The sequence below is a fragment of the Rattus norvegicus genome, chromosome 17 (genome assembly GCF_021556685.1).
Source record: "Rattus norvegicus strain SHRSP/BbbUtx chromosome 17, alternate assembly SHRSP_T2T, whole genome shotgun sequence".
NCBI lineage: Eukaryota > Metazoa > Chordata > Mammalia > Rodentia > Muridae > Rattus > Rattus norvegicus.
Window position 1 is genome coordinate 85,815,593 of NC_141550.1, and position 14,385 is coordinate 85,829,977.

At 38.0% G+C, this 14,385-nt stretch overlaps 1 protein-coding gene across 1 annotated transcript in view; it reads left to right on the top strand.

Annotated features, from left to right (window-relative positions):
- The window catches only part of Malrd1 (MAM and LDL receptor class A domain containing 1), a 724,504-nt gene that overhangs the window by 610,268 nt on the left and 99,851 nt on the right, over nucleotides 1–14,385 (top strand). The window contains 1 exon segment of the mRNA NM_001287618.3: nucleotides 8,623–8,886. Coding sequence (NP_001274547.3) covers nucleotides 8,623–8,886 — 264 coding nt within the window.

Below are 14,385 nucleotides of genomic sequence, written 5' to 3' on the forward strand. Positions count from 1 at the left end.
GCTTCCACTGAGGCTCATGTTAAGATCAAAGGGTAGGTTCAAATCTCCAGTGCACCAATTACTGCCCTTTTGGCTTGATATTTCTCATCTGTGGAAGGAACACAGTCAGGACTTAAGACACTGTTCTTCCTGAACATTAGCATTAACTATTTCAATTGGCAAACGAAAAAGGATATTTTTAAGCCTGGGAATATCTTTCATGGGACTCTACATATCTAGTCATGCACCGATTGATTTCTTCGTCAGAATATGCTATCTGATGTCCCATCTACTAAATAAGCACTGCAGACATCAAGCTTTGCTGACAGCTTCCAAAAGCCTTAATCTTCATCTAGCTTGTTCTTATTAATGGAAAGAAAATAGACCTTCAGATACCCACGACAGATTCCAAAGAAAAGAAATATTAGTCCAGGGTATATCTTTTACCTTGACTTGCTAAATATAAATGGCCAGTAGCTAGCAAGGTGTCAGCAACATAAGAGAATTAGGAGGAATTCAAGATGACAAGAAGCTAAGGAAACGTGTGGGGGTGTTTGCTTGTTTGGTTGGCTCTGTTTTAGTTTTGTATTATCGCTGCTGAAAAATCGCTTGCTTCACATCCCTGAGTGGAGGCCACATATACATCAAGCCCAAGGTTTAATTCCAGCTTAGATGTAATCCCAAAATTTAAGTTATTTAAAGGCAAAGATCGGTTAGATTCATTCCATATTTTTATTACTTTTATTCAGTAGGAAGTCAGTAAATATGCTGCATAAATAAACAAGTATTGTGAATGAGATGGGAAATGAAAAATGCTATCAACACTTGAACTGGCTTGGAACCTCCCTCCTTACCTCCCAGAGCATGTCCTTTGATGCTATTCTCACTACCATTTTGGGGGGGGGGGAGAAGAGCGAGGAAGGGATGTGTAAATTTTCCCATCCTATGTCTGAGTCTCCTGAGTGATAGAAAAAGACAACTCTACTCAAAATTTTGTGACCTGAATCAAGGTTACAACTGTGACTCTCAAAACATATAAATTGGGGAGGAAACCCTTCCTTAGTCTATGGTTTATTCAGGTAAATTCAAGTAAGTTCAGTAACTAGTCTGTAAGTGACTTGCAAGTCTGCAATTCTATGCATATAAAAAACAGGAACACAGAAGAACACAAAGAATAGCATCACAAGGGGACATACAGAGTAGGGTTTAAAGAGCATGGCGTTCAGAGAAGATGGGTACAGGAGGTGTCATTGCAGTTTGGTAAAGGAAACTTCCCATTATCCGGATACTTGTAATTTTAGTCTGTCATTCATCCAATCAATACTATACAGAATCTACTCCTCTCTGCCCTGTATGCGAGTTGGATGACATGTATTAATATAATAATATCTCTTAAGAACTGTGGTAAAACATCAGCCCAATATGTATAAAATTAAACCCAAAATTCAGAATTTTCCTACACTCACACATGTGAGGCATGCAGAAAGGGACATGCAGCCATGCCCTGGTAATAGAGGCAGGCACAGATCTGTCACCTAAATGACATGTCTTGTCCCTGGGTCTGAGAGCTAGCTGTAAAGATGCTTCTAGCTGTCCAGGACTACAGCTCGTGCTAAAAAAAAAAAAAAAGCAGCCAAGTAGATAAATTAATATAATATACAGTAGAAGAGAAATACCAAAAGATTCTATGATAACTACTAAATTAGTTTTTTACCCTTTAACACAAAGCTTCTGTTATCTCTATGTGTCCATATAAAAATGATCCCTTCAGAGTTGAACTTTTATTTTTTCTAGTGCAGCCCCATGCTCTTCCATTTCCATAACTGTAGCCCAATGCATGCCTGGCTAAGAACTCCATGCCCTTTTTCTCCTCTTGTGAAAATCCTTCCTTCATATCAAGGTCAAAGCCAAATCTTGCTTCTTCAAGAATTATCCTTAATCCTCTCCACAGGAAGCTGCACTCCATTTTAGAATATCTATCTTTAAGTTCGCCATTCCCGTTTGTGTTACTGTGCAGTTTAAGACATCCATAGTTCGTTGCTTGACATGTTAGTTTTACTATTTTTAAATATCCTCATTGTCACTACCCCATTTTTTCAATACAAAAATAACAAGGAAACGTTGCTTTAAGGTTGATTAGGAACCATATAAAGTTCAGTCAGCATAGAGAATATGTGTACGGTAGAAATTATACATAAAATCATTTAAAGCCATTTGAACGCATGGCTCAATTTTCAAAGTTTGCATCAGTTGTGACGCATAAATTGGCCTCATTTTAAATTGAATGGTAATGAATGTGCATGATGCTCAAAGAAAAGCCTTATCGGACACTCCTAACTCATTTATTGGATTATAGTAGATTATTACACTTTAATGCTATTGTGAGAGGGGGCATCATACACTCCTGCTGTCTGTTAGAAGATGGCATTTTCGGCTTACTTTTCAAATGGATTCCTTAGATTTGCAGATAAGAAAACAAGAACCAGAAGCTTTCCATAGAAGTGAGAGTCCTGCAGGTTCAAGGGGCCTCATCCCCCTCTTGTGCTCAACTTCCTTTGGGAAAGCCTCCTGCCCTGGGAGGATTACTAGCTCGTGCCTTCCTGCTGAGCAATAGGTAGGAAAGAAATTCTGTCAAATAAGAGGAAGAAATCTCAATGACAACCATGGAAAAGCCAACCCCAGCTTGAGCTATACTCAATGCATATTTTCATTATGATTTTTCTCATTCTCTACAACACACGTCTTAAGCCTGATTTGCATTCAGAGATTACGAAGCAAATGTTTGTTGATTAAGAAACCACATTAGACCATGACACCACATCACTGAAAAGTTAATGTTTTGTGGGGAAATTTTTCTTCAAAAAGAAAAACAAATGACAATAACAGATGGCTAATTTCTAACTTTTCGAAAGAAACAGAATGGTCATTTTTTTTTGCCATGTAAGATCATTTTACTCAGAAAAAGATGAGTTTGTGTAGAAATAGGTGAAAACGGAAAAGGAAAAATAAAACTTGGACTCAACTAAGAATGCCTATGAGTCTTTATTTTTCATTATTATAAACTTCCTCAAAACTAAAACTGTGAGACTGGAGATTGACTAGATCTGACCATAAATGTCAAAGATGTCCAATGAATTGACAAGGCAGCATCTTGGTCTTCTAAGCCACGTAAAGAGGGTAAAGAGATTCAACAGACTTTACCTGTGTTATTTCATGTAGCAGCTGATTAAGTAAGTGTCTTGGAAGTGTCTGCTTGCATGGACTGTAGATTACATCTCCCTCCTGAGCCACCTCTCTTGACTAACAATATCAAGGATATGTGTAAATTAATAGAATAAAATAATTTTACTCATATTAATGAACCACTTCTGTTTCTGTTGACAAAGCAAAAGTTAGTGTGACAGAAGTGAGATTATTAAATAGTTATGTAGTTATATTTAATTCTCCAAAATCTGTTTTAAAATATCTATCTCTTTAGTCATTATTTATTTGTTTATTTATTTATTATCTCTTTAATTATCAGTTAACTTAGTTAACTATATCTAGGTAATGCCCTGGTCATCGGTAGTTGTGACATCGCAGTCATTGATTTTGTGTATTTTGTTTTTTTTGTTGTTGTACTTACTGTTGAGTTTTAATATGCCATGAATCTATGACTTTTTATTATTTCTTTTATTTTTTTAATATTAGTGGAGTGTTAATAGTAGTTCAGCCATTACACCTGATAGACCCCATAGAAGGCATTTGACTCCTTTGGTCTTCCTAAACCTGGTGGAAAAAGGGCTTTCAAAGTGCATATGAAATTGTATATGTTCCTAAAACATACATTACTTTCTATGCCTACATTTTTTCTAGTTGTGTTTGTGGGATACATTAAAGAAGTGGGTTTCCCTTGGCACTTTCAGTTCTTGTATAAAAAGAGAAAGATCTCATAATTGATTGGGCTTTAAAATGGCTCATAAGATGGAAATGAATGACTTCTAACTTCTAAGTTTAATGATGCCCAACCTCACATGCGACCAATGCCACAACACACACACACACACACACACACATACACACACACACACACACACACACACACGGAATTGTAGCATCATATAGAAGTGATAAGGCAACAAAGCCTCCACTGGAGGCTCTCTGGATTGTTACTCTCATGTCAGGAAGGAAATGATTGAACTTTCAATCCACCATGGGCAGAATTTTATGTAAATTTTATCAGCTTTGCATATATTTAAGATAATTTTGGGTTTCTGAAGACAGAATATTTGTCATGTGTATCATCATCTTAGAAGAAAATCCTGTCTGTTGGTGTTAAATACCCATGTTAAATACAAATGGTGGAGAAAGGTACTTCTAATGGGTTCTTTTTCTTTAGCACTTGGTTTCCTTTCTGATTTGCCACCTGTGTATGTATCAGGAGAAAGAGGATTCCTAAAATAGGTCACCTAAGGCTCCCCCACCGCTTGAAGTCACCGTGTTTATGACACTCATCACCCATGCCACATTCCCCACATGTACAGATGTGCTCCTCCACAAATGTGCGTTCACTGCCGCTTATGATCACACACATGTCGCGTGCAAGGATGTTTATATGCATGTGCCCTTCTGTAAGCTTGCTCCAGTCTTTATGTAGGCTTTATCCTTGTCTGGGCATGGCTAGTCACTGTAAAAATACTTCATATGTTATTTGACAGCTGTTCTCAGATCCTTTCAGACTCCATGTAGGACCTAACCTACGGCAAGTTTACATTTTTCTTCATTTCTCCATTTTCTCTCCATCTTTTGACTTTTCACTAAGATACAGGCTAAAGACCAGACAGAGAAGCCACTAGCACATGGGCCCTACTCATTCTCAGCATAGCTCAGTAGATGTCAGTAATCTCCTATTACCCACAGTCAATGTAAAAGACAAATTCTGTCTTTCCAGGAGTGTGTAAGCTATTAGATTTATGAAACAAAATAACAGACCAAACTACCTTCTTATAAGAGATGAATACTCTGAAAATTAAGCCATTATTTGTATTAATTATGACAGGAAATATTACCATACATCCAAAAAAATCCAAAGTTATCACAAGTGAAGAGTTTTTATGAATTATGATTAAAAACTATAATATTCCCACAAAAGTTTATAGAATATTTTACTGTTGGTGGTATAATAGCCCCAAGATAATAACCAACTTAAAATCAATTTCCTGTATATTTCAATAAGCGACTCTCCCAATTAATTCACCAGTATGGTCATATCTGCATTCATTTTTGATTTTCAGAACTGAAGTTTCATGTAAAAAGCTTCCTGTCAACTTGTTTTCTCTAAAATATTTATCTCGTAGATAGAAACTCACTGGGTTACCCTTGGGCATCATGGGATTGTAAAGAATGTCTATGAAACTTATGACAATGTCCCACTGATTGTCATTATGAAATAATTTTACTGTGAAGAATATGTTTCTACTGTTATCTAGGGATAAGTGACCAAAAAAACTTAGCACTCTAAGTAGACTTCCCAGCATCAAGATAGGGCAAATATTGGGTGAGTATATTGTGTTAAAAGACCTTTGCATTACACACACACATATATATATATATATATATATATGTCTTCTTTGTCCGTTATTATTACAGTATATTTAGTCAAATGGAATAGTCAGTTGGGCAATGTGCAATTAATATTTAAAGCATTGAATTGTTATTCATCAGTAGAAAAATATATTGAATTCATCGCCTCAGTTCTACCTGGGTAAAAGGATGCCACTATTTTCTCAAAGAAAAGGGAATCATTTTTCTTTCTCCAACTTGGAATTTCCAAATTCTATGTAAAATTAAAGCTCTAATTGATCAAAGATACTGTTCAGGTGCTAATTACTGAAGGAGAGCAATTGAAGTTCCCTGATGATTCTATATATGTTGCTTTCCAATGCCCATTCTTCTGAACCCATTTGCTGTTGGAGCAGAAGACAGCTGAGAGTCACGTGTTTGCTATACTTTGCAACAGAGATAATGGTGGCTCCTTATATACAGCTTCAGATCATATTTGACAATTTCCACCTTTGGCACTCCATTACCAAAAAACATACTTGGTAGGAACACAAATAGAAGAGAATAACTTACTTTCCTACATCCATGAATCAACTCTGACATACAAAGCATAAATCAACTGCTACCTAAAGATGAGATTATTTTATAATAATTGTTGATTTCAAATCACTCGAAACTCATGATCCTCCTTTTGGAAACATCACAGCTTATTAGCTATGAGTTTATGGGTTAATTCTCTGCCCCCTCCTGTCTTCAGGACTATATGTTACATTTGAGGTATCACAGCTTCAGAACGCCCTTGATTCACATAATAAATAAAATCATGTAAAAATGAATCAAAATTTCTCATTTCTCTCTTACAGTCTCTATGCCTTTGTGCCTTTCTGTCAGTCTCTCTGTCTCTCTGTCTCTGTCTCTCACACACACACAAACATTTCAAATTATCTCTCTTTATGTATTACTCTCTTTAATTGTTTCTATTTTAACTATACTCCATCGTGTTCTAAAGGATACTCTCAACATAGAATATGCTCTTTTCCTTTAACATAAGCCATAGTCTTCACTATAAGAGTGTGCCATATTCTCTTGAGAAATATCTCTCTAACGTAATGCCTGTTCAAGGAAACTCATTATAGTTAAAATTGATCTGACGTGGCTTCCCTTCTGCTTCCATTGTCCTTGAACCTCAGTGCCATTAGTTTAATTAATCTGACAAAGCCCATTGTTGGACCTAGTGAGACAAGAAACAAGGAAATAGACAAGCACACATTACATTTACTAAAGCATCATCTGCTTCTAAGGCCAAATCTCTACTTTTCCAAGAGGACTTGGAGAGATTCAGAACATAGAGATTTCAAGAGGGAAATATTAGATATGAGCTAAATATTGGGCTCTTTATTGGTAACCATACACACAAATACACACATAAAGCCCAGCACCAGCATTGGCATTTACATTGACATCCATGTATATAGGATGTTTTGCGGGATGCATAACCATACATATAAGACTTATGTAGAAAAGAAGTTGAAGTGTCACAGCAAACGCAAGTAGAATGTATAAAGATCTACTCTACTCCCTATGCGTGATTGGGTCCCTCAATTATAAGGTTCATTTGTTATAACCAATGAGATTACTCTATATTGATACCTCATTGTCACCCAAAGTTCATACTGTAAATTAGGGTTCACCCCAGCACTGACCTTGGTGTTGATAATTCAGTGTATTTTGACAAGTGGGCATTACTGCATGATATGGAGTATTTTTATGGCTGTAGAAGCCCCATGGCTCTGTCTCTCCCTTCCTTCTTATTTCACTGTCTCCAGCACTCCCAGCAGTCACTGTATCACAGCCCTGCCTTTTCCCAAACGTCATGAAGTTGAAGCCATGCACCGTATGGCTTCATGAAATTATCTTCTTTCATTTGCAGTAGGAATTTAAGTTAGTACTTAGTCTTTTCAATGGGTAAAAAGGGAACAGTTAGTGATATTACTGTGAAATGAGAAGTTTTAACTCAATTATATGACTCTATAATCATTTCCCATAATCAATTCATTAAAATTTTAATTTTAGGGAAAAAACTTTTCTAATTGTCAAATGTTCTTAACGTATGCACGCAAAAGATTACATTCAGGATTAAAGGTGAGGCAAGTGTTTCTTGCAGAAATTTTAGTTTCATTTGAACACTGATAAAAGTCATATATATGAATGGTAGAGAAATTCTGTACTAAAGTGCAGAATTTACATTGAGATAAAACAAGAAACTGAAATATTGAGATAACTGAGAGGGGCCTCTAACTCAGAGCCTACCTAGACTCCCATGAGAAATGAAATTTCATGTTCTTCCTGGATCAAAAGTATTTCAGTGGAAAAGTTGAGAAAGAATTCAGAGGAGGTTCTATTTTAAAGAAGAAATGTCTTGATACTTGGCTATGCTTTAGATCAGGGTCCCCAGGAGGCCAACTCTACGGGCATATTGCTGCTGAGAAAGTTCATTGGAGAAATCTCCCAGGAAACTCAGATAAGTCAGAGAAAGAGTACTGATTATCAGAAGAAATGATTGGAGTCCAGCAGAGCTGGGGGTTGACAGGTAACTTGTGGCAATGCTGTGGTGAGCTCTTAAGATGCACTAGCCCTTCAAGAAGTGGCAGAGGTCTATGGCGAGGAGAGGGGCTCTGCAAAACTATACCTTTCCATCATTACAGGTCCAGTGATATTGCCAGAGCACATCGTCAACACCCTTTAATACTCTTATTCTTTGTGTGTCTATGCGCGCGCGCGCGCGCACACACACACACACACACACACACACACACACACGGACATGTCTCAGTGAAAATAAAACACAACTTGATATAATTGTTTCAAACTCAAGCCATCAAGCTTGAAAGGAAGTACCCATGTCTGCTGAGCCATCAGCCCCAGAAATACCGCTTTTAAAGAATATAGCTTCTGAGAGTAGATAAGGCATATTCTTTTTATCACATCTATACGTTGTATAATTTAATAATTCATGATTAAAAATTAATTTATTTAAATTTTTCACCATTTTATAATCATGGCCATAAACAAAGCATCACTGTGCTTTGCTCTCTTTTGCAGGACCAGCCTTACCACAGCCATCACTGTGTGAAGAAGGCCAGTTTGCCTGTATCTACGCACTCCAGTGTGTCGCTGCCTCAGAGAAGTGTGATGGGAAAGAAGATTGTATGGACGGATCTGATGAAATGGATTGCTCTCTCAGACCCTCTCATCAACCATGCAGCAATACAGAATTCCAATGCTTTGGAAGTCAGTGTATCCCATCTCTCCTGCTATGTGACGGAGTGGCTGACTGCCACTTTAAGGATGATGAATCCAGCTGTGGTGAGTTCTTTGCATGAACTCAGTGTCCAGGAAGAAATTCTGTTTGAAAATAATAGTGTTCGACAGGCTAAGTCGAGTTTTCTAGAATTTTCCCATTATCACCAACAGTATGTTTGTATCTTACATTGCTAAACAACCTCTGTTGCTCTTGAGTTCCGTGTCTAGAGGGACTGAATCTGTGGTTACACTAACTTCTGTCATCTTTCTCTATTTTTTTGTCCAGTTAACTCTAGGTCTTTCTCTATTTCTTATCTTTTAAACACATTTGTGGAAATGTTTGAAGTAGTATTTTCATAATTTATTTCTATCATAAATGTTAAGAAAATTGGCCCAAGTCAAGAAAAATTGGCCCAAGACAAATAATTATAACACACACACACACACACACACACACACACACACACACGGGTTTAGGACCAAAAAATTACACTAGTAGATATTCTTTTGACTTAGTTAAGGTTTTACTGCTGCAAACAGACACTATGACCAAGGTAACTCTTATAAAGACAACTTAATTGGGGCTGGCTTACAGGTTCAGAGGTTCAGTCCATTTTCATCAAGGTGGGAATATGGCAGCATCCAGGCAGGCATGGTGCAGACAGAGCTGAGATTTCTGCACCTTTATCTGAAGACTGCTACACAGTGGTGGCTTCCAGGCAGCTAGGATGAGGTTCTGATAGCTCACAGTGACACACCTACTCCAACAAGGCTAAGCCTCCTAATAGTACCACTTCCTGAGCCAAGTATATAGAAACCACTACCCTAGTTGTTAAGAGTTCACGGTTTTTCTTATGAGCTCTCACATGCCTCCGACTGTTAGTTGTCTGTCCCTGCATTCCCTCCTTTACACCCATCATCCCTGACCCTCCCCCACTTTGCCCTCCAGCTTTAGCATCCTCTGTCTCTAGATAGCTGTATATTCTATTTCCCTTCCTTGGGGAGATTGTCCTCCTCTTAGCCCCTCACTCTTTACTTGCCTCATGATTTCTCCACCCACTTGCAAAGGAAAAATTCATTTTCTATAGTGGAGTCTCACTTTGTAGGTTAACTATGCTTAAGTGTATGTCCCAAGACCAACTAAAATCAAACGAGTTCAAGGATACTTGCAGTCTTTTGTCTCATAATGCTTTTTTGGGCTTTATTTTTTATCTTGCTGTTCTTTTGTAGTATATCATGGTTTCCTATGTTGTGTTTCCGTGCTTTTTTGTTTTTTGTGTATAGGTGTGTAGGGATGTATGTGTCTGTGTATGCGTCTCATGACTTCTTTGTGTTATTGTGTTTTTTTTTTTAAATTCTGATTCGTTTGCCTGTTTGTTTTCTAACGTAAGAGATAAAGAAGTCACAGAGACATCTGGATAAGGAAGTGAAAGTCCAGGAAGAGTTGGGAAGAGTCTCCTCAGACCAGACTCACGATCAGAATATATTATATGAAAAATATTTTCAATAAACAGGAGCTCATGCTGTGTTAAATATTAATGATTATCTAATCCCAGTAGAATTCAAAAGTCACTAACATCCTACTTATGTATTTGCTTAGTTCTTCATTTGCTTTCTACATTATATTTTTTGAAGTCCATAAAACATAACAGCAAGAACAGTTTTCATATTAAGAAATGTCATTTAGAGATAGAACCATATGAAAGAACGAAGGGATGGAGGATGCAGGGCTTAGTAATCAGCTAGGCATCCAGAAATACGATTATTGGGAAAGGGGGGAAATAAATGAAATGGTGGAACACAGCCTCTGTGAATTAAAGTCTTAAGTCTCACATCGGTGAAGTTGTTTCTCCGCCTTAAACATGAGGATTGTTCTGCTCTCTGTCCTTCCTTGTTTTTCCTCTCTGTGATAAAACAAAAAAACAAACAAAAACAAAACATGCCAGGTCTCGGTCTTGTAATATATTATTATTGGTGAAGTAAGCAGAGGGAGATGATTCTGGATAAACCTTGCTAGCTTACTTCTCGCTGTTCCCATCAGAGATCTAATGTAATTTGGCTGACAGAAATAATATTATGTTCAATCTGGTTGTCTGATGTTTGGCTTTAAGGTAGAATGCTATTTAAAGAAGCTTAGAAGAGTATAATATCCTCGTGATTTCAGGTATTCATTAGAAACGTAACTTCAGAGTAGTTGGTTACTGGAAATTCTCTTCCTGAAGGGAGTCCACATGAGCACCAGATAAGGAATAAAATGCTACAAGAAGCACAGAATAGAAGTGTTTAAGGGACACAGTTTGCCAAATATTTCAAGACATTTTATAAAATTACAATGTCATTGTGTAAAATTTAATTATTTCATTTCTTCACAGACTAATAAGCACCCTTGTTGACCCTGTATCTTGTACTGGGCATTATGCTGGGTGGTAACTTGTCACAAGCTAATGTCATCTGGGTGGAGGGAACTTTGGGAAAATTGTCTCCATAAGAGCCAACTGCAGGGCATTTCTTTTTTTCTTTTATTAATTTATTTATCCACTTTATATTCTGATCACAGTCCCCCTTCCTCTCAGTCTCACCCTCACATGACCCCCTCTTCACGCTTCTGCTTCTCCTCTGAGAAGGGAAGTCCCCACATGGGTACCAACCTGCTATAGCACTTGTAGTATGCCCATACTTCCCATGTGAGGTCAGACAAGACAGCCTCGTTAGGTGAAAGGGATCCATAGGGAGGCAAACGTGTCAGAGACAGTCCCCAATCCAATTGTTCGGGGACACAGGAGACCAAACTGCACATCTGTTACATATATGTAGGGTTCCTCGGTCCAGGAAGTGCTTACCCTTTGTTTGATGATTTAGTCTCTGTGAATCTCCATGGACCCTGGTGAGTGCATTTTTATAGCTAATGTTAGGAGGGGACCCTCCATCCTATTGCCCTGAGTTCTATAAGAAAGCAGGCTAAAAATTCATGATGAGAGAGTCAGGAAGCAGCACTCCTCTGTGGCCTCTGTATCAGCTCCTGCCTTTAGTTTCCTTCTCCATTTGAGTTCCTGTCCTGACTTCCTTCAATAATGAACAAAAATATGGAAATGTAAGCCAAATAAACCCCTTCCTCCCTAGCTTGCAATTTTGGCCATGATGTTCTATCCTAGCAATAGAAGCCCTAACTAAGATGTCATATGGTACTTTTTGTGTCTTGTTTTTAAAATTTCTGGTGCACACACATAAATCTGAGGTTCCTCTTCAAATTCGTCTCTTGGACCCCAATGGACTACTTTGAAGATTTCTGTTTTCTATAATGGAGACTACTAGGGAAGTAATTGTAAAACTTATGTGATAAAAATTATGAATGATTTAGAATACTACTAGGTAAAGAGGAAAAAATATTTCAGAATGACTGACATTCTCTATTTGGGTTTAGTGCCATAGTGACAGCTGTGAAAATAGGGAAAACAGGAAGTCCTTTGGGAAGATCATGACCATGGCGTCATTTTTGGATGTGTTGTTCATGGAAATGAATGTTCAAAGTGTGTTTGAAAATGTATGCACAGAGATCAAAAGAAAAACACAGGACATAGAAGCATTCTTGCCATCAGCATATAATAAATAACACTGAAGGTATGGATGAGATAAAATAATATTTGTTTTAAAAAGCTAGACAAAATCTAAAGAAACACGTGAGCTATCAATCAATCAATCAATAATCAATAAAATAATCATTGTTCACCTAAACCAAAGGGGTATTAGGGATAGTCATGAAGGGGACAAACAACAAAGAATGTAGCAAGAGTAGGATGGGAGAGGGAAGCAATTGATAAGTACACATAAAATATTATATTGAAGACCCAGAGAGATTGCTCAGCGGTCCTCCGAGGAATGCAGTTTCCATACCATGTAACACACTTGCATGGAACCTGAATTTGGTTCCTGGCACCCACGTGGGGCAGCTCCCAATGGCCTAGAGCCCCAGGTGCCCTCTATGGCCACCATGGACATCTGTATTCACAAGTGCATAAAGCCATCCATGGGCACAAATGAATATGATGATTTCCTAAAGTATTTTAAATACTCATTACTATATATGCTAGCTTAACATTGATTTAACAAAGGAAGCATTGAAAGATACTGGGAAGACATGATTGTAGAGGCAGAAAAACCTTCCCTTTCTTGTCCTCCAAACCTATCTGGGCCCTATGAATTAAACTGTAAAATGGGTTGGCAGGAATAAAAAGTTTTTCATGGCACAGATATTCCATACAAAGTAAAAAGTCAGAAGAAGCAGTCTAGTCGAGGGTTTATAAACAGGAGTGAACACATAGTAAACTGTAAAGGTGGCAGTTGTGGGACGCTTTACATAACTATGCTGTAATTATGTTCAATTTATATCTGTGAGAAAAGAGCCTTTTATTGGACTAAAAGGGGGAAATGTTGAGGTTTTGTCTTTTACTGTTTATTGTTATACTAAGTGTGGGTCCCCAACACATGGAATCTACACATAGCCCGTGTGTCTCTGCTCTAAGGTTAATTCTGATTGGTAAATAAAGATTCCAACAGCCAATAACCAGAAGAAGAAACATAGATGGGGTTGAGGTTTGTGGACTTGGGGGTTGTGGGTGGGGGAAGAGGACAAGATGGAGAAGGTGCAAGAGGAAGAAGGAGAAACAGTCATGGGTTAGGGGTCAAGAGAGCATAGCCATGAGGGCTGCCCATTGGAGCTAAGAGCAGCCCAGATTAAACATAGTAATAACTTGTAGTTGTTGATAGAAAAGTAGATTGTAACAGCATGGAGGGTAGCCAGCTGCCCAGCTCTTGTGTTGTTTCAGGCTTATTGTAAAATAAAGGCTCGGTGTGTGTGTGTGTGTGTGTGTGTGTGTGTGTGACTGTGTGTCTTTCATCCAGGAACATAAATGGTTTAAGGTGGGGTAGAAACCCTGGGCGGGATTAAATAATTACTAAAACACCAGAGATATCCTAACAGCATCTCTACAGCATTATTTTGCTCTCAGCTTCTTGCTCTAGAAAATGGTGGTGTAGCCTTTTTCTTCTATTATGGGGAGTGACTTGCATAGGACACTTTTACCTAATGCTATTAAGAGGTCAAAGTGATCTCCCTACTGCTGATCTCCAAGGATCTTTTCTAAAACAGTAAATGTGCAAGAGAGGTATATTTTAACCCTTTCATGGTCAGAGACAAAGGAGAAAATAAAAAAGAACTATTAGATTAAATAGGCTCTGTGGTGATCCTGGAGATAGTCAGGGAGAGTAGGCCAAACAACAAATGGTTCTGTAAAGGGGTCTACTCTCTGGTACTTGACTCCAGATTGATTACCAAACAGGTCCTTGGCACTAAAACTGATCCTGGTCTTCTCGTTTCGCTTCTTATGGCTATGACTTCCTGTAAGCCAGTGAGCTTTGGTTTAAAATGGCTTTAACAGGGACAGCTGAAGAGGAAGCCTTGGTTTCAGGTTGCTGTCCCAATGTAAAACCCATTTATTCTGCTTGCTTCTGGGACATAAAAGCTAGCAGGTTTGGGTCTTTGGTCCAATCTCTATATTCTGGGCC